The sequence below is a fragment of the Carcharodon carcharias genome, chromosome 12 (genome assembly GCF_017639515.1).
Source record: "Carcharodon carcharias isolate sCarCar2 chromosome 12, sCarCar2.pri, whole genome shotgun sequence".
Lineage (NCBI taxonomy): Eukaryota > Metazoa > Chordata > Chondrichthyes > Lamniformes > Lamnidae > Carcharodon > Carcharodon carcharias.
Genome location: NC_054478.1, coordinates 147,475,966 through 147,502,119, shown reverse-complemented (window position 1 = coordinate 147,502,119; position 26,154 = coordinate 147,475,966). Strand labels below are relative to the sequence as shown.

Sequence of the window (26,154 nt, the reverse complement as noted above, 5' to 3'; positions counted from 1 at the left end):
ATAAGGCTGCCCACGAACTTTCCTGTCCCAGACTTAATCAGGGCAGAGGCAGGATTCATCAGCCCGCACCCTCTATCCCGATTAAATGCCAACCCCTCCCCCACACCTCCAAACTTGCCACGGGGGTAGGTAATTAAATCCCACCCCATGTCTCCTTATTTACTCCTTCCTGATTTTGATGTAGCCAACAATGGATGTGATCAATGTGACATTGGGTGCCTCTAATGGACACCCAGTCCCCCTCTTACAAAATAAATGATTAGAAGCAGCTGATAAATAGGAGAAGATTAAACACATGGTGTGGGGAGGGGGGAAACAGAAAGAAAATAAGTAAATATATAAGTGCCTGGCCCTTTAACCATGGAGAACTCAGCCCATGTTTTAATTTCCAGCAAACAAATGGATAAAATGTCTGCATTCTCTCCAAAAGCACTGAATTGTTAAGCTCATCAATTATCAAGCTGGCAGCCAAATGATTTCACTCATTTGAATGTTGTGGTTGCAAAGCCTTTGAAACATTCGGTTGTGAAAACTCTGAGTCATTACTCGAAGAGATCGAAGCATATAAAATGCAATCAGCGGCTAAAGGTTCAGTGAGAGAGGGAGAGATAGAGGCATCGTTCACATCTGATTACAATCAAACTTGCTCACCCCAACAAGATGTGTTCCTTTCTCCTGCTTCTCAGTGCACTGCAGGCACTCCGATTCTCCGCTGGTATGTACTGGGGACCTTTTAAAATGTTAAACTTTATTTTTTTAAATTCAGGTACAGTGAAGGCTGGTTTCTTTTTATAGACGCCGGTCACAATTTTTTCAGGGAAAATACAGGCTCTTCACTGAGGAAGCACAAAGTACCGGTGTCACCACAGATTTCTCACCTTATTTCCTAGGGGTACCAGTGACTGATTTCACGCCAATCTTTAATGATGCTCTGAGAGAATCCATCCTACAGCTGAACAGGAACACTGTCAGTGACCACCTGCTTGCGGCAACCAGGAGTGAGCTGCTTTACGTGAGCATTATTTAATCTCATTTATTCCCCATATCTCCAATTGTTTCTCGTTGTTGTTCAGCCGCCCCTCGTTCTGTCTCTTCCTTTTGGTCGTGCTCGACTTGTGTTTTTCTCCCTGTTCCATGTCACCGGCCGGGATTTTCCGGGCCTCACAGGAGACCTTGTGGCCCGTTTGGAGGGACTGGACCATCCCGGCGGTGGACGAGGCTGGAAAATTCCACCCCCTGTCTTTGTCTCGCACTCGATTTCCACCTCTGCCTCGAGGACTTTCTTTCCCACGTCCAGTTATTTCACTCTCTTTCTCGCTTCTGTTTTTTTTTTAATCCCCCCTTAGGCTTTCTCTGTTTTTCTTTATGAACTGTCCACCCTGCTGGAATGTTTGTGATTATTTTTTTTTGCCCCACTCTTTCCCCTGTCCCCTCTGTCCATCTTTCTGTTTCTCCCAGCCTTTGGTATCTGCAGTCCTGGTTTTGTCCTTTGGGATACCTGCTGGGCTGAATGGATCGTCAGAGGTCACGCAAAAGGCAACAGGTCAGTCCTGGCTCCGTGGGTAGACCGTTTGCGTCTAACTCAGAAGGTTATGGGTTCAAATCCCCCTCCAGAGACTTGAGCACAAACCTGTGGGCTGACACTCCCAATGCAGCGCTGAGGGAGTGCGGCACTGTTGGAGGCAGGCTCTTTCAGATGAGGCAATAAACTGCGGCCCCATCTGCTCTCTCAGGAGGATGTTAAAGATCCCGGGACTCTACTTTGAAGGAGGCCAGGTTAGTTCTATTTAGTACCCTGAGCCCGATACTTATCCCTCAATCAACACCACACAGAAACAGGTTAGATCTGGATCTGCCCATCAGCATGTTGTCGATTGTGGGGCCTTACTGTGTGCAAATTGGTTGCCCCATTTCTTACTGCAGTGACTACACTTCCAAAGGACCTCACTGAGTCAGCCCGTAGCCATTAGCACTCAGTAGTCACGTTGTCGAAGCAGATTCTCGGGCACTGCCGCCTTGGCAGAGACTTTCAGGCAAGGCAGCTGGTATGAGATCTCTGAAAGAGAGCCATACGGACTCGAAACGTTAACTCTGCTTCTCCCTCCACAGCTGCTGCCACGCCGGCTGAGCCTTTCCAGCACTTTCTGTTCTTATTTCAGCTGGTACGCCGGCCTGCTTCAGGCAAGAGGCCACATTTAAAATGCAATTCAGCTCTCGTGATGCAGCCAGGACTTCAGGGTGTGGTTTTCGGATAGGAATAGCTAGAGGGATGGCACTCCTCCCGTTTATACTGGCATCGAGCGGCTTAACACATGGTCCTTAGGCTGGAGTTTACAAAATGCCGCAAAACCTTTCTCCCCATCATCATTGATAGGAATCCCTCTCCTCGTCCAGTAAGAATTACCCAGCTTGCTACCGACCTGAGCAGGGACCTCTCTGGGAATCCCTCCAGCTCTGAAAGGTGCTGACCAGTGTCACTGGACTGGCAACCCAGAGGCCCAGCCTAAAGCTCTGGGGACGTGGGTTCACATCTCACCACGGCAGCTGGTGGAAGTTAAATTCAATTAATAAATCTGGAATTGAAAGCTAGTCTCAGTCATGGTGACCAAGAAACTGTCATCGATTGTCATAAAAACCCTTTCAGTTCACTAAAGTCCCACAGCAGTGTGGTTGACTCTCAACTGTCCTCCGAAGCAAGACACTCAGTTCAAGGGCAATTAGGGATGGGCAACAAATGCTGGCCTTGCCAGCGACTCTTACGCCCCACGAAAGAATAAAGAACGGATGTCCTCCCCCCTCCAGCCCTGCTTTCACTCTGCCGGATTGAAAGAGACACGTAATGGGCCCAAGGAAATCTCACCATCAGTGAGATCTAGCAGTGGCCCAGGGCAGACCGGCTAAGTTTTAAGGCTCCTTGTAAGTGTCTTTGAATCCCGGAGAATATTTCTGAAATAATGGAGCAGAGGTTTCGTGTCACGGTGGGGCATTGCGAATGCCCATTGCTGTCGGCTTTTGCAGTCAGTGTTCAAAGTGACAGTCATCGCAAACTGGACAGCCGGCATTGGAAGGGTGATCCTTACTCTCTGATGTAAGAGCATGAGCTCATTTTATAAAAAGGCAGCAGGCTTTGTAGTGAGGTTTAGACCCAGCTGGAGCTACACTCGCTCCACGAGGACAGAGTGAATGGGATGTGGGTTTACCCTCAGATCACTACACGTTGTAAGATCTTGGTTTCAATAGCTTTACCAAGAATAAGGGCCATGAAGAGAGCCAGGTTCTTCCCTCCAGTCTGACTAAATGGCTGTATTTCAGCTCCACCAAAGAGCAATTCCCCATTCTGCACTGGCTGGACAGTCAGGAGAGGAGGGAAAGCAGCAGGATCTCACTTCATTCCATAACTGAGCCTATTTTGAAGGCCACAGGGGGCTTCCCAGACACTTTTACATCACTCAGTCCACACGTGAAAAGATATCAGGCCTCAAGTGCCTGTGTGGACCATTGTGCGTGATCCTTTATATAAGCATTTTTTGTGAGGCTTTGGTGCTGGTCATAGGTGGAATATATTAAGCATTAAGTCACGTTCACCCATCACCCTTTAGCCACTGGCCTAACATTGGCTCCCAGTTAAACGACAACTCAATTTCAAAATTCCATCCTTGTTTCCAAACCCTTCCAAGGCCCTCGCTGCTCCCTATCTCTGTGACCTCCTCCAACCTCAGAACCTTCCAGAATCTCTGTGTCGCTCTGATCCCTGGCCCCTTGCCCACCCGCGATTCCCAGCACTCTGCCATTAACCCACCGTGCTTTCGGCCCTACGATCAGGAATTTTCCCCTAAACCCTCCTAGCTCTCTCCCGTCCTTTAACGTGCTCCCTAAATTCTACCTCTTTGACCAAACGCTTGGCTAACTGCGTGGTTCAGTGTCAAATTATGTTCGGTATTCGCTCCTGTGAAGCGCCTGGGGATGTTTTATGCTGATACAGGTGCTATAAGAATACAGGTTGTTGTTATAGCTCGATAGCCCTGATTCCCATAGTCCGGGCTCACCACTAATAATAATGTGTATCGACAGAGCAACCTCGTAAGATTAACCCTTTATATACTGTGGACAATATGCTGTATCACTTGCAGAATAAATGCTGCTGGAGTGACTGAGAGTTTGTGACTGTGAGCTTCAGTATTTCTTTTATATTAGATCTCTGAAGGCAGAGGGGCATGTTAGTGGGGTGGTGGAAAAGGCATATGGGACACTTGACTTTATTAATTGAGGCATAGACTACAAAAGTAGGGAGGTCATGTTGGAGTTGTATAGAACCTTGGTGAGGCCACAGCTGGAGTACTGTGTGCAGTTCTGGTCACCACATTATAGGAAGGATGTATTGCACTGGAGGGGGTGCAGAGGAGATTCACCAGGATGTTGCCTGGGATGAAACATTTAAGTTATGAAGAGAGGTTGGATAGACTTGGGTTGTTTTCGATGGAGCAGAGAAGACTGAGGGGCGACCTGATCGAGGTGTACAAGATTATGAGGGGCATGGACAGGGTGGATAGGGAGCAGCTGTTCCCCTTAGTTGAAGGGTCAGTCACGAGGGGACAGAAGTTCAAGGTGAGGGGCAGGAGGTTTAGGGGGGATGTGAGGAAAAACTTTTTTACCCAGAGGGTGGTGACGGTCTGGGATGCGCTGCCTGGGAGGGTGGTGGAGGCGGGTTGCCTCACATCCTTTAAAAAGTACCTGGATGAGCACTTGGCACATCATAACATTCAAGGCTATGGGCCAAGTGCTGGTAAATGGGATTAGGCAGGTAGGTCAGGTGTTTCTCACGTGTCAGTGCAGACTCGGTGGGCCGAAGGGCCTCTTCTGCACTGTGTGATTCTGTGGTTCTGTGATTATAACCAAGCTGGTGATTTATTTGTGAAGAACCCCATCGACAATCTGCACGTTTTGTTTCTCAGATTACCCCGACGGGACCTAACGAGATGGAGGTGGATTTAAGGTTCTCTGCAAGGGAAACCCTGTGCCCCAAAGCCGGCGGATTTGACACTGAAAACTGCGAGCTGAACACTGACCCCTTAGCTGTGAGTGCTGACGAGAAATGTTCAATATCGGTCGTGCCATGCATGATGTACAAAGCCAGGCAGGGTGGGGAGAGACCACAGGTTCGACACAGCTGGGTGTCAAATAATGCCAAACAGCAGAAATAACATCGATTGGGTATGGCTTCTAATTCACAACACTTAAGAGCAAATTCCATGGATTTCAACTCCATCTCAATCAAGTTCCAAATTTCAACAAAAATCTGGAATTAAAAGTCTAATGACGACCACGAGACCATTGTCGATTGTTGTAAAAACCCATCTGGTTCACTAATGACCTTTAGGGAAGGAAATCTGCCATCCTTACCCGGTCTGGCCTACACGTGACTCCAGACCCACAGCAATGTGGTTGACACTTAAATGCCCTCTGAACAAGGGCAATTAGGGATGGGCAATAAATACTGACCTAGCCAGAGACGCCCATATGCCATGAACAAATATTTCAAAAATATTCCGTGAGTTGGGAATTTGGAGTTAAGAAAGTTTGGGATGTGCTGAATTTGTTTTTTGACAGGGAAGTTCAGGTGTGGTGTATAACAAGTGATTAATTTGTTACTAATCTTTTTATGCCATCAGTAAAAGCTAAAGTTACCCCAGTGACTTTACATTGATGGGAAATATACCTGAATAATGTAGGATTGTGCTGATAGATATTTGGGAGGGGGTTTGGGTGAAATCCAGCTTTGCTTTTTGTGCCCCTTTTTAAGGTGAGCTTATTTTAAAATAAAATCATCTAAGGAAACTCCATGAATAAGTATTTAACATTAGGTACAATTAATTGAAAGTGTTATCAACGATTTAAAAGTAATCATTCCTGTGCATGATTATGACCAATAGAAAGCATGTCATCAAAGGTGTGATATCAATCAGAGCTGATCAGTTAGTGAGGATAACGTTGTACTCAGACATGACACCAGATTTTTGATCCATCTCTCCTCTCTGATAACCTTGCTAATTGCAACCAGGTCACCAGTGATGACAACACAGTGCCCACAGTGTCTACAGTGTCCACAGTCACCAGAGATTCCACAGTGTCCACAGTGCCCATAGTGTCCATGGTGTCCACAGTGTCCACAGTGTCCACAATGACCACAGTGCCCACAGTGTCCACAGTGTCCACAATGCCAATGCTATCCACAGTGTCCACAGTGCCCATAGTGTCCACAGTGCCCATAGTGTCCACGGTGTCCACAGTGTCCACAGTGTCCACAGTGTCCACAATGCCAACGCTATCCACAGTGTCCACAGTCACCAGGATGTCCACAGTGTCCACAGTGCCCACAGTGCCCATAGCTGTCCACAGTGCCCACAGTGTCCACAGTGACCACAGTGTCCACAGTGCCCACAGTGTCCACAATGCCAACAGTATCCACAATGTCCACAGTGTCCACAGTGTCCACAATGCCGACGCTATCCACAGTGTCCACAGTCACCAGGATGTCCACAGTGCCCACAGTGTCCACAATGCCAAAGCTGTCCACAGTGTCCACAGTCACCAGGATGTCCACAGTGTCCACAATGCCAACAGTGTCCATAGCTGTCAACAGTGCCTACAGTGCCCACAGTGTCCACCGTGCCCACAGTTCTCACAGTGTCCACAATGCTGACGCTGTCCACAGTGTCCAGAGTGACCACAGTATCTACAGTGCCCACAGTGTCCACAATGCCGACAGTGTCCATATTGTCCTCAGCTGTCAACAGCTGTCCACATTGTCCACATTGTCCACAACTGCCCACAGTGTCCACATCGTCCACAACTGCCCACAGTGTCCACATTGTCCACAGCTGTAGCTGTCCACAGTGTCCACATTACCCTCAGCTGTTGACAGCTGCCCACAGTGTCCACAGTATCCACAGTGCCAACAGTGTCCACAGTGTCCACATTGCCCACAGCTGTCCACAGCTGCCCATAGCTGTCCACAATGTCCACTGTGCCCAGAGCTTCCCACAGTGTCCATGGTGCCCACAGCTGTCCACAGCTATCCATGGTGTCCACAGTGTCCACAAGGTACAGCACCTACAGTGTCTACAGCTGTCCACAGTGTCCAAATTTCCACAGCTGCCCACAGCTGTCCACAGCTGTCTACGGTGTCCATGGTGTCCACAATGTACATTGCCTACAATGCCTACAGTGTCCAAGTGTCCACAATGTTCACAGTGCCCACAGTGCCCACAGCTGTCCACAGTGTCCACAGAGTCTGCGTTTCCCACAGGGTCCACAGTGTCCACTTCTGTCCACATCTACAGCTGCTCAGTGTCCACAGCTGTCCATAGTTGTCCACAGTGCCCACAGCATCCACATCTATCCAGCATCCACAGCTGCCCACAGTGTCCACAGCCGTCCAAGGTGTCTACAGTGTCCATAAGCTAGGGAAAGTTATAATCAGCGGGTTCCTGTTCTGGTGACTGTTGACTATTCTCTTCCAGAAGTGAATCAGTGTGATTGGTGGGTAAGGATAGGATAGATTCACGGTCAAAGAGCCAGTCAGCACTCAGTATCTGAGCTCGCACATGAAGAGGAACCATTTGCCCTGGAGTATAATAACATCACTTTCATACATCCATTGTGAAGAAGATTACTTGCCCCAGTTTTAGTTACTCTCCTGTGCTGTTACAAGTGGTATGTCTTGGGCAATAGGGATACTCTCTTCCCCAGCTCTGTTGACCTGGGCTGCTACTTCTATCATCTGCTTCTGTCTCTGTCTTCCTGTCCTTGACTACTTCTCTACCTTTAACCGTGTTTTTTGCCTCTAATCACTCTCTTTTCTGTTTTCCTTTTCCGACTGGGAGGAGGAGGCTGCTGTGATTGGATGCTGGGGGCACCAACCAGTGCAGAGTGTACTTTGGGAATGTGGTGAAAATGTAGCTCCAATCGCTTACTCCTTCATTCCCATCGGACCGCCCTCTACCTCTCTCACCACACCATGACCCAGGACCCCCTGTCACCTCCTTGCCGCTATCACACCCCCTTAACCCTCCCCCATCCAACGGTCCACTCCACACCCTGTGTCTTTCCCTCCTCCCCCCCATTGCCTCACATTGGTCCACAGCCACTCTTCATCCTGCATGACCATTTCTCACTCTCACTCGCTCCTTACTGTGTGGGTGATATGAGGTCAGAGGCCTCACATAGAGACATAAGAAATTGGGAGCAGGAGTGGGCCATTCAGCCCTTCGAGCCTGCTCCCCCATTCAACATGATCATGGCTGATCCTCTATCTCAACACCGTACTCCCGCTCTCTCCCCATACCCCTTGACCCTTTAGAGTCCAGAAATTTTCCTATTACCTTCTTAAATATATTCAGTGACTTGCCCTCCACAGCCTCCTGTGGTAGAGAATTCCACAGCTTCACCACCCTCTGAGTGAAGAGGCTTCTCCTCATCTCAGTCCTAAATGGTCCACCCTGTATCCTGAGACTATGACCCCTTGTTCCAGACCCCCCCAGCCAGGGGAAGCATCATCTCTGCATCCAGTCTGTCCAGCCCTGTCAGAATTTTATACCTTTCGAGGAGATCTCCTCTCATTCTTCTAAGCTCCAGTGAATAGAGGCCTAGTCGGCCCAATCTCTCCTCATATGACAATCCTGCCATCCCAGGAGTCAGTCTGGTGAACACTCACCTCATTCCCTCTCACTCTCAACTTGGTTCACTCCTCCCCTCATACTGCAATCTCTCTCCCTCCTCACCTTTCCTCAAAGAGGTTTGCTTTTTTTGCTTTGAAAAATTCAACAATTTTATTACAATTATTTTACAAAATAATTTAATTTTTAATGAAATGGGGGAGGGGTCAGGGAGGGGAGACAGAGACAGAGAGAGAGAGAGAGAGAGGCAGAGAAGTGGGTTTAGCTTCAAACTCAGTGATAAAGAGGAGAACATTCAATGAGATTATGGATAAACTGGACCTTAACTTCCTACGCTCACATTCTGCACTACCCTTACCTACAGGCAGGTGATACTGTCACTGGGCTAGTATTCCAGACACCCAGGGTAATACCCTGGGGACCTGGGTTTGAATCCCACCATGGCAGAATTGAATTTGAATTCAATAAAAATCTGGAATTAAAAGATTGATGATGTTTGTTGTAAAAATCCACCTGGTTCACTAATGCCCTTTAGGGAAGGAAATCTGCCTTCCTTACCTGGTCTGGCCCACAACGATGTGGTTGACTCTTAAAAGCCTTCTGAACAAGGGCAGTTAGGGAAGGGCAATAAATGCTGGCCTGACCAGTGATGCCCACATCCCATAAATGAATCTTAAAAAAACTAAGAACCCACCACTCTTAGTCCTGGACCCCCAATATCCAGTCTTTTGGGGTGAGCCTTTCCACTGTCCTTTGTGTAATGATCAATTTCCTTTTATTTTTGAAATGATCACACACAAAATAGCCCGATTCTGGATATTTCCAAAACAACGTGCACTTATATCATTTTCTGTGTGCCGGGGCTAACTCTTTGGGAAATTCCTTTCTGTTAATCCTAATAATAATTCACGACCAGGCCATTCACTTCAAGGAATTTAATAGAAAGAGGGCTTTTAATGTCACTGTCCAGAGGGACCTGGGTGTGCATGTGCATGTGCATGGAACACAGGAAGCTAGCATGCCGGTGGAGCGAGCAATTAGGATTAACCAGGAATAAGCAGGGTTAGCCTTTATTGTGGTGGGGGAGGGGTGTTGGATTATCAGAATAAGGAAGCCTTGCTACAATTGTACAGGGCTTTGGCGAGACCACGTCTGGACATCTGGACACCTTTGGTTTCCCTATCTAAGGCTCGCTGACTGATCTGTGGATGGAGAGTGCTTCCCTGTGATGGGAGTTTGTGTAGGAGGGAGCTGGCAGGCCCCGCCTGGGGGTTAGAAGAATGAGAGGTGATCTCAGTGAACCATACACGATTCTGAAGGGGCTTGATAGGGTAAACATCGAGAGAGTGTTTCCCCCGACTGGGGGATGTAGAACGCGGGGGAGGGGGGGGTGCACAGTCTCAGGATAAGGGGCCGATCATTTAGGACAGAGATGAGGAGAAATGCCTTCTCTTGGAGGGTTGTGAAGCTATCCTAGAGGGTTATGGATGCTCAGTCATTGAGTATGTTCAAGGCAGAGGGCGACAGATTTTATTTGACTTTCAGAGTGGAGGGATGTGAGGAGCAGTTGGGAAAGTGGTGGTTGAGGTATAAAATCAGACATGATCATACTGGATGATGGAGCAGCCTCAAGGGGTTGAATGGCACCTATTTCTTATTCCCATGTTCTTACACTGCGCATTCGCCTCCAGTTGACAAGTAGGTTAAATGAACTGATTCTTATTTTATTTATGCAGAAAATGGCCATATGCCGCAGCAGCGTTAGCTATTCCTTTGGTGCGGTTGTTGATGTTTATCTCCAGTGTAAGGACAGCAGAGACAGGATGCTGTACAGCAGCAGTGAATCCAACTCCTACGAAAGTAGTGAAGAGGTAATCTTCTGTTTTAAGCTACAAGTTTATTCTTGACACCAGTAAACATCCATGGCATGTCTTATGAGCAATATAAATTTTGGAATCGAGCGGGCCACAACAGCTGCTCCTTCCGATTGAACTTTCCTCAACCAATTGTCCAACTGGCCAAGGCTTGAATAGGCCTCGGGCCTCAATTCGATACAAATTCGTGCTTAACTTTAAATTCAAAATGTTTACAGTTATTCCAACTTACTTACTTAAATATTCAGTTTAAACTTTTAAATGTATTGCTAAAAAAAGAGACATACTGTCAAAGAGTTTCATCCTGCACTCATCAGGACAGATGCAAGAATACCAAATCTCAAAGGGTGCAACAATTTATATTGAATGAGAAAGCAGTGCTGATTGGTTGACAAGTTGGCTTTGATTGGTTAAGGCTTTGTCATGGAAAATGCACCAGGGTACTATTGTCTCCCACATTTTTGTTTAACTCAAAAAAAGGTGCAAAGCCTGGACATGTTCCTTTTGCCTGCACAGGACAGGTCCCTGCATATGAATATATGTAGCTTCTAGCATGTGTAAGTGAGCCATACTGCGGGCCCGACTGATAATCTTAAATTAGATGTTAGTGTAATTCTTAGCACAATCAGGGTTGTTTGGCATGTGCTGTCCAATTGCAAAATCACAACTAACGTTAAACATCACGCTCTGAGTCTTGCATGCCTGGACTGGCTGACAGCAGTCAGTATTCAATCAGTGAACAGCTGAAGGGATGTGCCGTTTGATACAACCCTCCAGTCACTGGGAGTGCGGCCTATGTATTGGACATGACATTGTATTGGCACTGAGATCCATATGCCATGTTACTCTTTAGGCAGAAAGTCTTTTTGGCCTGAAGGAAACCTCCTGTCAGTGGTGAATACCCCTCATGTTGCTACAGCATAGGGGCAGCGTGAAACAGCTAGCTTCACCTGCTGCTCAGATTCTTAAGATATCTTATCCTTCCCAGTAATTTGAGGTAGACTGGGCACTTTTCAGGTATGAAAGTGATGTCCTTAGGCCTGTTTGTGTTCATGATGTACGATGATCTGAAGCTCTGGGAGAACCATCCCAGTGCTCACACACACCCTCAGAGACACACACGTCGGTGAGACACAGCTGTAGACTAGGCTTCGGGCTCACTTTCTGGGGAACACCTCACTGACACGTCCCAGCAGCAGTCGGAGGCAGGGACAGCCCAGGTCTCCGGCACTCGGAGGGCTGCTGGAGACCAGCCACCCGCTCGGTCGGAGTCTGAGCCTCGGGAGCAGCTGCCACTTGATGCTGGAGATACAACAACAGGCGGTGGATCATCAGGCAGAGATTCGACAGTCACTCAGCAGGCCAGAGTGAGCGATGGAGGAGTCCGTCCACTTTCTGTCTGATGTTGTGACTCAGACACGCGAGCGTCTCGAGGTCACCAGGGGAAGGCTGGCGATCACCATGGAGACCTTGGTCCAGCCGGCCTTGCTGGATTTGTGCTCGGTCCTGAGCTCCGTGGTCACACACCCTGGGGGCACCATCAGGATGTAGGCGACATGGGGAGGAGGAACCTTGACCCCCCTCCGGGGGCACCACCTCCTGGAGGAGTCAGGGTGGGGCCCTCGGGCACCCACAGGGAGGATGAGCATCAGCCGGACCCCCCGGGGGTCTCCTCTCAGGACACTCCGAGGTGTGCAGCCGCTCACAGCCCCCTCTGCCTGTGACCCCATCCACTGCAGCTTCTCAGGCCACCGAGGACACTTCTGCCCCTTATCAGGCCGGAGCCCTGCAGGCCTCGGGTCATCAGAGGACGTCCACCAAGGTCACCACAGACATCAGGACCCGGCAGTCAGCAGCTGCCCCCACCTCTGCTGTGGGTGTCGGGGCTGCACCCAGGCAGCAGAGGTAGGAAAGTTAAGACAACCTGACGTCTCTTTTACGTCACAGAAGACCACATAAAGAGGGAGAGAGGGAGAGAGGAAGAGACTTTATAAAGAGGGAGAGAGGGAGAGAGCAGTGAGACTTTATAAAGAGGGAGAGAGCAGCGAGACTTTATAAAGAGGGAGAGAGCAGTGAGACTTTATAAAGAGGGAGAGAGCAGGGAGACTTTATAAAGAGGGAGAGAGCAGTGAGACTTTATAAAGAGGGTAAGAGGGAGAGAGCAGTGAGACTTTATAAAGAGGGAGAGAGGGAGAGAGCAGTGAGACTTTACAAAGAGGGAGAGAGCAGGGAGACTTTATAAAGAGGGTAAGAGGGAGAGAGCAGTGAGACTTTATAAAGAGGGAGAGAGGGAGAGAGCAGTGAGACTTTATAAAGAGGGAGAGAGGGAGAGAGCAGTGAGACTTTATAAAGAGGGAGAGAGGGAGAGAGGAAGAGACTTTATAAAGAGGGAGAGAGCAGTGAGACTTTATAAAGAGGGAGAGAGCAGTGAGACTTTATAAAGAGGGAGAGAGCAGTGAGACTTTATAAAGAGGGAGAGAGCAGTGAGACTTTATAAAGAGGGAGAGAGCAGTGAGACTTTATAAAGAGGGAGAGAGCAGCGAGACTTTATAAAGAGGGAGAGAGCAGTGAGACTTTATAAAGAGGGAGAGAGCAGTGAGACTTTATAAAGAGGGAGAGAGCAGCGAGACTTTATAAAGAGGGAGAGAGCAGCGAGACTTTATAAAGAGGGAGAGAGCAGTGAGACTTTATAAAGAGGGAGAGAGCAGTGAGACTTTATAAAGAGGGAGAGAGCAGCGAGACTTTATAAAGAGGGAGAGAGCAGTGAGACTTTATAAAGAGGGAGAGAGCAGTGAGACTTTATAAAGAGGGAGAGAGCAGTGAGACTTTATAAAGAGGGAGAGAGCAGTGAGACTTTATAAAGAGGGAGAGAGCAGTGAGACTTTATAAAGAGGGAGAGAGCAGCGAGACTTTTTAAAGAGGGAGAGAGCAGTGAGACTTTATAAAGAGGGAGAGAGCAGGGAGACTTTATAAAGAGGGAGAGAGGGAGAGAGCAGTGAGACTTTATAAAGAGGGAGAGAGCAGTGAGACTTTATAAAGAGGGAGAGAGCAGTGAGACTTTATAAAGAGGGAGAGAGGGAGAGAGCAGTGAGACTTTATAAAGAGGGAGAGAGGGAGAGAGGAAGAGACTTTATAAAGAGGGAGAGAGCAGTGAGACTTTATAAAGAGGGAGAGAGCAGTGAGACTTTATAAAGAGGGAGAGAGGGAGAGAGCAGTGAGACTTTATAAAGAGGGAGAGAGGGAGAGAGCAGCGAGACTTTATAAAGAGGGAGAGAGGGAGAGAGCAGTGAGACTTTATAAAGAGGGAGAGAGGGAGAGAGCAGTGAGACTTTATAAAGAGGGAGAGAGGGAGAGAGGAAGAGACTTTATAAAGAGGGAGAGAGCAGTGAGACTTTATAAAGAGGGAGAGAGCAGTGAGACTTTATAAAGAGGGAGAGAGCAGTGAGACTTTATAAAGAGGGAGAGAGCAGTGAGACTTTATAAAGAGGGAGAGAGCAGTGAGACTTTATAAAGAGGGAGAGAGCAGTGAGACTTTATAAAGAGGGAGAGAGCAGTGAGACTTTATAAAGAGGGAGAGAGCAGCGAGACTTTATAAAGAGGGAGAGAGCAGTGAGAATTTATAAAGAGGGAGAGAGCAGCGAGACTTTATAAACAGGGAGAGAGCAGTGAGACTTTATAAAGAGGGAGAGAGGGAGAGAGCAGCGAGACTTTATAAAGAGGGAGAGAGGGAGAGAGCAGTGAGACTTTATAAAGAAGGAGAGAGGGAGAGAGCAGTGAGACTTTATAAAGAGGGAGAGAGGGAGAGAGGAAGAGACTTTATAAAGAGGGAGAGAGCAGTGAGACTTTATAAAGAGGGAGAGAGCAGTGAGACTTTATAAAGAGGGAGAGAGCAGTGAGACTTTATAAAGAGGGAGAGAGCAGTGAGACTTTATAAAGAGGGAGAGAGCAGTGAGACTTTATAAAGAGGGAGAGAGCAGCGAGACTTTATAAAGAGGGAGAGAGCAGCGAGACTTTATAAAGAGGGAGAGAGCAGTGAGACTTTATAAAGAGGGAGAGAGCAGTGAGACTTTATAAAGAGGGAGAGAGCAGCGAGACTTTATAAAGAGGGAGAGAGCAGTGAGAATTTATAAAGAGGGAGAGAGCAGCGAGACTTTATAAAGAGGGAGAGAGCAGTGAGACTTTATAAAGAGGGAGAGAGCAGGGAGACTTTATAAAGAGGGAGAGAGGGAGAGAGCAGTGAGACTTTATAAAGAGAGAGAGAGCAGTGAGACTTTATAAAGAGGGAGAGAGGGAGAGAGCAGTGAGACTTTATAAAGAGGGAGAGAGGGAGAGAGGAAGAGACTTTATAAAGAGGGAGAGAGCAGTGAGACTTTATAAAGAGGGAGAGAGCAGTGAGACTTTATAAAGAGGGAGAGAGGGAGAGAGCAGTGAGACTTTATAAAGAGGGAGAGAGGGAGAGAGCAGCGAGACTTTATAAAGAGGGAGAGAGGGAGAGAGCAGTGAGACTTTATAAAGAGGGAGAGAGGGAGAGAGCAGTGAGACTTTATAAAGAGGGAGAGAGGGAGAGAGGAAGAGACTTTATAAAGAGGGAGAGAGCAGTGAGACTTTATAAAGAGGGAGAGAGCAGTGAGACTTTATAAAGAGGGAGAGAGCAGTGAGACTTTATAAAGAGGGAGAGAGCAGTGAGACTTTATAAAGAGGGAGAGAGCAGGGAGACTTTATAAAGAGGGAGAGAGGGAGAGAGCAGTGAGACTTTATAAAGAGGGAGAGAGGGAGAGAGCAGCGAGACTTTATAAAGAGGGAGAGAGCAGTGAGACTTTATAAAGAGGGAGAGAGCAGGGAGACTTTATAAAGAGGGTAAGAGGGAGAGAGCAGTGAGACTTTATAAAGAGGGAGAGAGGGAGAGAGCAGTGAGACTTTATAAAGAGGGAGAGAGGGAGAGAGGAAGAGACTTTATAAAGAGGGAGAGAGCAGTGAGACTTTATAAAGAGGGAGAGAGCAGTGAGACTTTATAAAGAGGGAGAGAGCAGTGAGACTTTATAAAGAGGGAGAGAGGGAGAGAGCAGTAAGACTTTATAAAGAGGGAGAGAGCAGTGAGACTTTATAAAGAGGGAGAGAGCAGTGAGACTTTATAAAGAGGGTAAGAGGGAGAGAGCAGTGAGACTTTATAAAGAGGGAGAGAGCAGTGAGACTTTATAAAGAGGGAGAGAGCAGTGAGACTTTATAAAGAGGGAGAGAGGGAGAGAGCACTGAGACTTTATAAAGAGGGAGAGAGCAGTGAGACTTTATAAAGAGGGAGAGAGCAGGGAGACTTTATAAAGAGGGTAAGAGGGAGAGAGCAGTGAGACTTTATAAAGAGGGAGAGAGGGAGAGAGCACTGAGACTTTATAAAGAGGGAGAGAGCAGTGAGACTTTATAAAGAGGGAGAGAGCAGGGAGACTTTATAAAGAGGGTAAGAGGGAGAGAGCAGTGAGACTTTATAAAGAGGGAGAGAGGGAGAGAGCAGTGAGACTTTATAAAGAGGGAGAGAGCAGTGAGACTTTATAAAGAGGGAGAGAGCAGGGAGACTTTATAAAGAGGGTAAGAGGGAGAGAGCAGTGAGACTTTATAAAGAGGGAGAGAGCAGTGAGACTTTATAAAGAGGGAGAGAGCAGTGAGACTTTATAAAGAGGGAGAGAGCAGTGAGACTTTATAAAGAGGGAGAGAGCAGGGAGACTTTATAAAGAGGGAGAGAGCAGTGAGACTTTATAAAGAGGGAGAGAGCAGTGAGACTTTATAGAGAGGGAGAGAGCACTGAGACTTTATAGAGAGGGAGAGAGCAGTGAGACTTTATAAAGAGGGGGAGAGCAGGGAGACTTTATGAAGAGGGTAAGAGGGAGAGAGCAGTGAGACTTTATAAAGAGGGAGAGAGCAGTGAGACTTTATAAAGAGGGAGAGAGGGAGAGAGCACTGAGACTTTATAAAGAGGGAGAGAGCAGTGAGACTTTATAAAGAGGGAGAGAGCAGTGAGACTTTATAGAGAGGGAGAGAGCAGTGAGACTTTATAAAGAGGGAGAGAGGGAGAGAGCAGTGAGACTTTATAAAGAGGGAGAGAGGGAGAGAGGGAGAGAGCAGTGAGACTTTATAAAGAGGGAGAGAGGGAGAGAGGGAGAGAGCAGTGAGACTTTATAAAGAGGGAGAGAGCAGTGAGACTTTATAGAGAGGGAGAGAGCAGTGAGACTTTATAAAGAGGGAGAGAGCAGTGAGACTTTATAAAGAGTGAGAGAGCAGTGAGACTTTATAAAGGGGGAGAGAGCAGTGAGACTTTATAAAGAGGGAGAGAGGGAGAGAGGGAGAGAACAGTGAGACTTTATAAAGAGGGAGAGAGCAGTGAGACTTTATAGAGAGGGAGAGAGCAGTGAGACTTTATAAAGAGGGAGAGAGCAGTGAGACTTTATAGAGAGGGAGAGAGGGAGAGAGCAGTGAGACTTTATAAAGAGGGAGAGAGCAGTGAGACTTTATAGAGAGGGAGAGAGCAGTGAGACTTTATAAAGAGGGAGAGAGGGAGAGAGGGAGAGAGCAGTGAGACTTTTTAAAGAAGGAGAGAGGGAGAGAGGGAGAGAGCAGTGAGACTTTATAAAGAGGGAGAGAGGGAGAGAGCAGTGAGACTTTATAAAGAGGGAGAGAGGGAGAGAGGGAGAGAGCAGTGAGACTTTATAAAGAGGGAGAGAGCAGTGAGACTTTATAGAGAGGGAGAGAGCAGTGAGACTTTATAAAGAGGGAGAGAGCAGGGAGACTTTATAAAGAGGGTAAGAGGGAGAGAGCAGTGAGACTTTATAAAGAGGGAGAGAGGGAGAGAGCACTGAGACTTTATAGAGAGGGAGAGAGCAGTGAGACTTTATAAAGAGGGAGAGAGCAGGGAGACTTTATGAAGAGGGTAAGAGGGAGAGAGCAGTGAGACTTTATAAAGAGGGAGAGAGCAGTGAGACTTTATAAAGAGGGAGAGAGGGAGAGAGCACTGAGACTTTATAAAGAGGGAGAGAGCAGTGAGACTTTATAAAGAGGGAGAGAGCAGTGAGACTTTATAAAGAGGGAGAGAGGGAGAGAGCAGTGAGACTTTATAGAGAGGGAGAGAGGGAGAGAGCAGTGAGACTTTATAAAGAGGGAGAGAGCAGTGAGACTTTATAGAGAGGGAGAGAGCAGTGAGACTTTATAAAGAGGGAGAGAGGGAGAGAGGGAGAGAGCAGTGAGACTTTATAAAGAGGGAGAGAGGGAGAGAGGGAGAGAGCAGTGAGACTTTATAAAGAGGGAGAGAGGGAGAGAGGGAGAGAGCAGTGAGACTTTATAAAGAGGGAGAGAGCAGTGAGACTTTATAGAGAGGGAGAGAGCAGTGAGACTTTATAAAGAGGGAGAGAGCAGTGAGACTTTATAAAGAGTGAGAGAGCAGTGAGACTTTATAAAGAGGGAGAGAGCAGTGAGACTTTATAAAGAGGGAGAGAGGGAGAGAGGGAGAGAACAGTGAGACTTTATAAAGAGGGAGAGAGCAGTGAGACTTTATAGAGAGGGAGAGAGCAGTGAGACTTTATAAAGAGGGAGAGAGCAGTGAGACTTTATAGAGAGGGAGAGAGGGAGAGAGCAGTGAGACTTTATAAAGAGGGAGAGAGCAGTGAGACTTTATAGAGAGGGAGAGAGCAGTGAGACTTTATAAAGAGGGAGAGAGGGAGAGAGGGAGAGAGCAGTGAGACTTTATAAAGAGGGAGAGAGGGAGAGAGGGAGAGAGCAGTGAGACTTTATAAAGAGGGAGAGAGGGAGAGAGCAGTGAGACTTTATAAAGAGGGAGAGAGGGAGAGAGGGAGAGAGCAGTGAGACTTTATAAAGAGGGAGAGAGCAGTGAGACTTTATAGAGAGGGAGAGAGCAGTGAGACTTTATAAAGAGGGAGAGAGGGAGAGAGGGAGAGAGCAGTGAGACTTTATAGAGAGGGAGAGAGGGAGAGAGGGAGAGAGCAGTGAGACTTTATAGAGAGGGTGAGAGGGAGAGAGCAGTGAGACTTTATAAAGAGGGTAAGAGTGAGAGAGCAGTGAGACTTTATAAAGAGGGAGAGAGCAGTGAGACTTTATAGAGAGGGTGAGAGGGAGAGAGCAGTGAGACTTTATAAAGAGGGTAAGAGTGAGAGAGCAGTGAGACTTTATAAAGAGGGAGAGAGCAGTGAGACTTTATAAAGAGGAAGAGAGGGAGAGAGCAGTCTAAAGATTTTCATCTGTCTTTATTAAAAGCTTTCATTCTGAATATAATCTCCTTGAGTCATGGAGCTGCCTCAGGGAGATTTCTGTGCTCTTTCGGACAGATGTGCACAAGATTACAGGCCCCGACTCTCCCTCCTCCACGGCTAAAATGGCGGCACAGAGCCGATTGTGGGCGGTGATCTGCTCTGCACCCGCTCCCACTCCCACCCGCTCTCCAACGGGGAGTAAATTCTCCCCCTGAGCTCCGAGTGGAGGAACTTGATCAGCAACTGGAGTCACCGTGGTGGATCCACAAGGGCGAGGATTATGTGGACAGTGCGGTTAGGGAGGGGCTCACGCCACCAGCTGGGAAGTTACCCAGGCAGAAAGGGAATGTGTGACCACCAGAGTATCTCAAACAAACAGGCAGGTAGTGGTGAGCGAGATGGTTCCTCAGGGGACTGTAGCAAGGGCCAAACTCATGGCACCACAGGTAGTTCAAGCAGCACAGGAGGGCAGGAGGAAATGTGGAATTGCTGTAGTTGTCGGGGATTCTATAGTTCGGGGAACAGACAGGCGTTTCTGCTGCCGTAGACGTGACTCCAGGATGGTATGTTGCCTCCCTGGTGCCAGGGTCAAGGAGGTCACGGAGCAGCTGCAGGACATTCTGTTGTGGGAGGGCGAACAGCCGGAGGTCATGACCCACATTGGGACCAATGACATAGGCAGGAAAAGGGATGAAGTCCTGAAAGCAGATTTTAGGGAGTTAGGAGGAGGGAATAAAAAGTAGGACCTCAAGGGCAGTAATCTCAGGGTTACTCCTGGTCCCACGTGTTAGTGAACATAAGAATAGGAAGATTGAGCAGTTCAGCACGTAGCTGGAGAAAGGGAGCAGGAGGGAGGGAATTTGGATTCCTGAGGCATTGGGACTGGTTCTGGGGCAGGTGGGGCCTGTACAATGAGGACGGGTTAGCCCTTAACAGGACAGGGGTGAATGTCCTCGCGGGGAGGTTTGCTAGTGCTGTTGGGGGGAGGGTTTAAACTAGATTGGCACAGGGATGGGGACCTGAGGGGTAACTCAGAGAGGAGAGGTGAAAATCTGGCAGTGGGAAGTAGGGAAGTATTAACTGATAAGGTGGATGTATCAGAGAGTAGTGTCAAGGTCGATGGAATACTTGGAGAGTTTGAAAGAACTGGAGTAGACTACAGTGAGTCATTAGATAGGGTCAGAGTGAGGGGGAAAGTAAAAAAGCCTAAATCAGGGTTAATGTGTATGTGTGTGAATGTACGGAGTGTGGTTAATAAGACTGGTGAACTACAGGCACAGGTTGTGATATTATTGCTGTAACAGAGATGGGTTCAAAGGAGGTCAGGACAGGACATTAAATATTGCTGGTGTTTAGGAGAGACAGAAAAGGGAGAAAAGGGGAGTAGTGGCAGCATTGATTAAAGATGGTATTACAGTACTGGAGAGAGTGGATGTTCCAGAGGGATCACAGAATCTCTCTGGCTAGAGGTAAGGAATGAGAAAGGTGCAATAACATTGATCAGTGTAGTGTATCGACCACTGACTAGCGGAAGGGATGTGGAGAAACAAATTTGCAAAGAAATTACAGAGAGGTGCGAGAATTATAGAGCAACATAATGGGGGACTTCAATTATCCAAATATGGGCTGGGGTAGGAATAGTATAAAGGGACAAGAGGAGCGAGATTTCCTGGAATGTGTTCAGGATAATTTTCTGTAGCAGTATGTTTCCAGTCCAGTGAGAGGACAGGCGCTGTTGGAGCTGGTTCTGGGGAACGAGTTGGCCCAAGTGGATCAAATATCAGTGGGAGTGCATTTAGGGGACAGTGACTATTGTACCGTAAGGTTAGGTTAATCACGGGAAAGAACAGGGAACAACCCAGAGCAGGGATAATTAATTGGGGGAAAGCCAACTTCAATGAGATGAGAATGCACTTGAGTCGAGTGAGTTGGAATCAAATATTGGCAGAAAGGACGGTGACTGAACAAAGGGCCACCTTCAAAGAAACAGTATTGCAGGAAATGTCAGGATATATTCCCTTAAAGGGGAAAGGTAGACAAATAAATCCAGAGCGCCCCGGATAATGAGAGAGATAGGGGTGAAGATGAAAAGGAAGAAGTGCACATTTGACAGATGTCAGGTGGAAAATACAATGGAGAATCAGGCTGAATATAGAAGGACAGAGGGGAAGTGAAGAAACTAATAGGAAAAGCAAGGTGAGACTGGCAGCGAACATAAAAGGGAATCTCAAGGTCTTCTATAAACATATAAATAATAAAAAGGTGGTAGAAGAAAGAATAGGGCCAATTACGGATTAAAAAATGGGAACTTGCATGTGGAGGCAGGGGAAGTAGTGGAGGATTACTTTGCATCTGTCTCTACAAAGGAAGAAGATGCTACCCAGACCGAGGTGAGGTAGGAGGTAACTGGAATTTATAACTGAGAAGGAGCAGGTGTTAGAAAGGCTATTCGTACTTAAAATTGTTAAGGTACCAGAACCAGACCCAATACATCCCAGGATACCGAGGGAAGTGAGAATGGAAATTTCAGAGGCACTGGTGATAATCTTCCAGCCTTCCTTAGACACAGGGGAGCTGCCAGAGGACTGGAGAATTGTGAATGTTACACCCTGGTTTAAAAAGGGTGCAAGGATAAAGCTGGTAACTATAGAGCAGCCAGTTTGACCTCAGTGGTAGGGAAACCTCTGGAAACAATTGTTCAAGGCAAAATCAATAGCTACCTAGACCAGTGCAGGATAATTAGGGAAAGCCAGCATGGATTCATGAAGCGGAAATCATGTTGAACTAACTTGCTGGAGTTTTTTGAGCAAGTAATAGAGAAGGTTGATAAGGGCAATGCTGTTGATGTGGTGTATATGGATTCTCAAAAGGCATTTGATACAGTGCCACACAACAGGCTTGTGGGCAGGATTCTAGCTCATGGAATAAAAGGAAAGTAGACACTTGGATAATAAATTGGTTGAGTGACGGGAAACAGGGAGTAGTGATAAATGGTTGTTTTTCAGAATGGAGGAAGGTTTGCAGTGGAGTTCACCATTCTTTTTGGATCTTGCTGTGTGGTTTTTTTTTTACAGTTTTTAGCTGATTCAGATTGAAGCTTTCAGTTGTGTTGCCAGTTGTTAACCATGTAGAGGAGTACAGGCAGAATGCCTCAAATCCGGCAACATGGGGACTGAGTCCGTGCCGGGTTTCGGATCTTGCCTGTTTTTGGAGAAAAAAGCCGGATCGTTAACTCAATGAATCGGAGTCGCCCCTTCAGTTGGATGGATTGATGTGAGCTGGAAAGCTGTCCTCGTCTGTAATGCTGCTGCTGCCATGTTGTGTTGGTGCAGACCGGTTATATATGTCTCGCCGTGATTCCAGAAGCAGTGAAATTTCATTTGCCCTGCATTCCTAGAGTCTTATCGATATATAATGTAAGAAATTGTTCCGTTTGGGACAGACAGCAATAGATCAGCAGCCTACATCACCAGGCCTGGGGCCTGATCTCAAAGGAGCTGCTGTGTTGGGTTTAGAATCGGGCTGATGTGCAAGTTGCTCCTGCCCTTTAGAGTTTGCGTGGAGGTGGGAACGTGGTGAAGGTAGAGGGAGCGGGCCGGCAGTTCACGTGACTCACACACACCCTGAAAGGGCTCTGACACCTGGGCGGATGGGGTCGGGTGGGATGGGGTCAGGCTGGGGTCCGGTGGGGTCATGGGTCGCTTTGACCATTCGAGCGTGGCGCACAACAGGCAGACGGGAGTGGGGGGGGGGGGGCGAGGTAACTGCTCAGTGCGCCACTGCGCCAATGCAGCAGCTCCCCTGAACACGCCAGTAAGTTTTCCACTCACTTAGCAGGACTTAAAATTCTTGCCCGACCCGCTTAAAGTTGCCCAGTTTTCGAACTATCAGTTTTCAGCCGGTGAGATGTGAGATACTTAAGCCTGTACCATACCCAAGAGATTCAGTCGTGGGGATAGGGTAATGCTGGGCTGACAAGAGTCTATATGGCCTGTCACCATGTTTTCAACCGCAGTTATGGGAGAAGGCTCTCCCTGGGTTTGAGGTAAAGCAAACATGCGAGAGAAAAGTGTCACTACCTTTGCTCGACAATACCTTAAAAACAGGCCTTTGAAAAGGGGGGGAAATATTCACGTATTCCCTGAGGGGGACGGTTCACATATCACCCCCTGAGGCCCAGTTCAGCAAAATAAAATTATCCACGGCAACCCTGTTGTAAAACGCTCCAGAGGCCCTTCTCAAGGGCACTGCAAGCCCAAACGTTTGAGAATGAGCCGCAGGAGGAGACGGTTGGTTGGGGAGGTTTGATGAAGGAGAGGTAGGGAGGGTTAAAGAGAGAATCACAGAGGTCAGATGCCCCAGGCAGCTGAAGGCCTGGCCGCCAGTAGCGGGTGATTGAAATGGGGGATGTTGTGGAGGCCGGAGTGAATCTTGGTCAATTAGATGGTTTGCGTTAGTAACTCAGCGATAGTTACTCAGGAAGACCTGAGACGGTGATGCACTGAGAATGTACATTGGTCCTCAATCCCCCAGCTTCGAAACCTCATTCAAATTTAAATTTAGTGCAGTCCCGGCCTTGAAGAGTCTTTTCGTTCTTGACCCATTTCCTGCAGCTTCGAGTGGGGCTATTTATCTTAACATTGATGATTTTTTTAATTACAGATCAGTTACCTAAGGAGACGACCACAGTTCCAGAATGAGTATTATTCATCTGTAAGTTCTTAAGGGCTATTTGAAGTCAATACACGCGGCACAAGGGGATTGAGTAGCTGTGACAATTCCAGTCCACTCCCATTGTCAAGCCAATTTTCCATTGGGATTTCCAAGAGTTAAGGAGCAGGGCATCTGCCTTGTCTAAGGCTAGTGGATAACAGGGAACAGGGGGTGGGAAATGCAGTGGCACCTGCTGTAAGATGGGCAGAGGACACCTGGCAGTACCAGGCTGATTGGCGTAGGAATTCCCCTCGGTCACCATAATGAAATGGGTGGTTTCACTTTGATCTCTTGTGCTATGTTCACCCTCCACTCCCTAATCTACAGTTCCAATGAATATAATGGAAGTGAATAATCGGTGGAGAGTTTAACAGGGACCCGTATGTGCGTCTTGTGATAACAAGGGAGGTGAATTCCTACCCATTGTGCTGCCAGATGTGAGTATTGTTCGCCTGGGAATCCAGGTCCAGGTGATGGCCAACGCCCCTCCAGAGAGAATGTCAATACTGCCCACATCCTGTGGCAGAATTTTTAAGAAGGGGAGCATGCTTCCTAACTACTTCGTTCCCTCTTGAGTTTATGGTGGGACTCCACACCACCCCCCACCATCTCCCAGCCTGAGTGATCACTCTTACACCCTAACCTGTGGCCTTTTTGCTGAATGGCAGCCCCTCCTCCGACACCCACCCCACCCCAACCATCCCCCCACAATGAGCCCCTAATGACCTGGACCCAGTTCATACCATATGAAGGAGCAGCTCCACACAGGGTGATAAGTGTTGGTGTCAGATTCCACTCCCCAACCTGTCACCCCCACCCCACCCCCCCCGCCCCACCCTTACCTGGGGCTGGCCAACCCACAAAACCCACAAAAGGACACAAGTAGTAACCAGTAACCAGTAAGAGTTTGGAAGTCACATTCTCTCTATTCTACTCTAGGTTGACTGGAATTCCCAGAATGCCAAGCCATTTGGCCAGAGCCAGGGAAATGGCCCAGCAACCAGAAGGCCTCAGGCTCTGGGCAACAATCTGAGCCAAGGATTACCCTCCATGAAGAAGCCACGCCGGAAACCAAGTCGGGAGTCGTTGGCGGAGTGAGCAGTGTTCAGAGCTGACAGAGCGAGCAGATCCAGATGAACAGGGTTATTTTAAACGGAAGCATTTGCAAACTAGAGCGTTCTTTCCTATGTCTTTAACTCTGTGCTTAGTAACAGCAGCCTGCTCCTGACTGTACAAGCAGTTCAGAGCATAACAATAAAGCCAGCTGGTTAGTATGTCGACTGTTCTGTCTCGGGTTTGTGATGCCCCGGCGATCCGTGATTGGCCCAAAAACAGCTGGGACTCGTGCTCCATCCTCTGCAAGAGAATTTCTTGCAAAGAAAACCAATTCCAGTATTTAACATGCGGCAAGGTTCCTCCCAGGAGGCAGTCACATGAAGGGAGCTTGGTCAGATTTTGTTTAAAGTTTGCGGTCTGTCAATGTGCACTTGCTCCGGGCGATCTGCTGAACCCATTCTCACCACCTGAGAGGTTCAGAGAGGAATTTCTTGGGTATATCTTTGCATTTTTTGCAAGTCTTATCCTTGTTTTCTGATTCCACCATGTCCTCCCCCCCCCACTCCCTATCTTTGTCATCTCCGGCCCCACCACTCTCTACACTTATCAAACTTTGACCTCTAGCCCATCCCTCACTGAACCATTGGCGGCCATGCCTTCAGTTGAGGGAGGAATCCCCTCCCTCAACCTCTCCTCCCCCTTCTCCCTCCAAAAGACACTCCTTAAAAAAACCACCTCATTTACCGGGATTTTGGACACTGGGTCTAATACTTCCTGAGGTAGGTCAGTGTGACAATTCTATTTTACACTTCCTCTGTGAACCCTGGGAAGAGGCCTGGAGCTGTTTACTACGTAAAGATGCCATACAGTTTGAGTTCTGGTCTGGCCCAGGGTTTTTCTGTACTTTGTTGCCCCCCTCAGGAGGTTAGATGCCAGTGAGTGTGGGATTAGGAAGTGTTGAGTCATCCTGGGCAGAATTCTCCAGGCCCCTGCTGGGGGGTTTGCAGGTTGGGCTGGGGGTGGTGAGGGGTGGGGTGCCCAAATAATCCTCCGGGTGGCCCTCTCCCTGTACCCGAGCCCTCAGAAATTAGATGGCGGGCAGTCGAGGCCTAGGGTGGCCTAACCACCCTCACCCACCTTCACCCCAATTGAGGCCCTGGGGCATCCAAGGGCCAATTTCCACCCGGCAGCAACTTTGGGCTGGTGGGAGGGGATCACGGACAGGGGGTGAAGCAGCAGGTAAGTCTGCTCGGGCCTCAGGTGGGAAAGGAGATGGGGGTTGGGTGGTGGGGGACGTGCTTCCATCACTGCCCCCTTTCCCAATTGTGCCCATCCCCCACCCCCATCCCCTTTGCCACAAGGTCCAGCTCCCCGGGGGTCCCATCTCTCCCCTAGCCTTTCCAACACAGCCTCCCATCCCCACCCCCTCGCCCCCACCCCCACCCTCTCTCCTCCACCACCACCTTCTCAAGGGCAATTAGGGATGGGCAGTAAATGTTGGCCATCTCAGCGATGCCCACACCCCATGAAAGGAATATACAGAAGCAACCCGTTGACCCTTTGCAGACCAGAAATCTGTCTCACTCA

General features: G+C 48.1%; 1 protein-coding gene across 1 annotated transcript; it reads left to right on the top strand.

Annotated features, from left to right (window-relative positions):
• The first annotated feature begins 558 nt into the window (after positions 1-558).
• LOC121285186 (secreted phosphoprotein 24-like) lies at positions 559-24,785 on the top strand. The gene is made up of 6 exons (XM_041201448.1): positions 559-715; positions 891-1,012; positions 4,953-5,075; positions 10,412-10,546; positions 23,461-23,511; positions 24,451-24,785. Exons 1-6 carry the CDS (start codon positions 661-663, stop codon positions 24,607-24,609), a joined length of 645 nt encoding a protein of 214 aa, XP_041057382.1. The 5' UTR covers positions 559-660; the 3' UTR covers positions 24,610-24,785.
• The last annotated feature ends 1,369 nt before the right edge of the window (positions 24,786-26,154 follow it).

Coding starts and splice junctions, on each gene's coding strand:
- LOC121285186 (XM_041201448.1), top strand. CDS start 661: ATGTGTTCCTTTCTCCTGCTTCTCAGTGCACTGCAGGCACTCCGATTC. Junction 716..890: donor GGCACTCCGATTCTCCGCTG/GTATGTACTGGG, acceptor CTTATTTCCTAG/GGGTACCAGTGACTGATTTC. Junction 1,013..4,952: donor CCAGGAGTGAGCTGCTTTAC/GTGAGCATTATT, acceptor TTTGTTTCTCAG/ATTACCCCGACGGGACCTAA.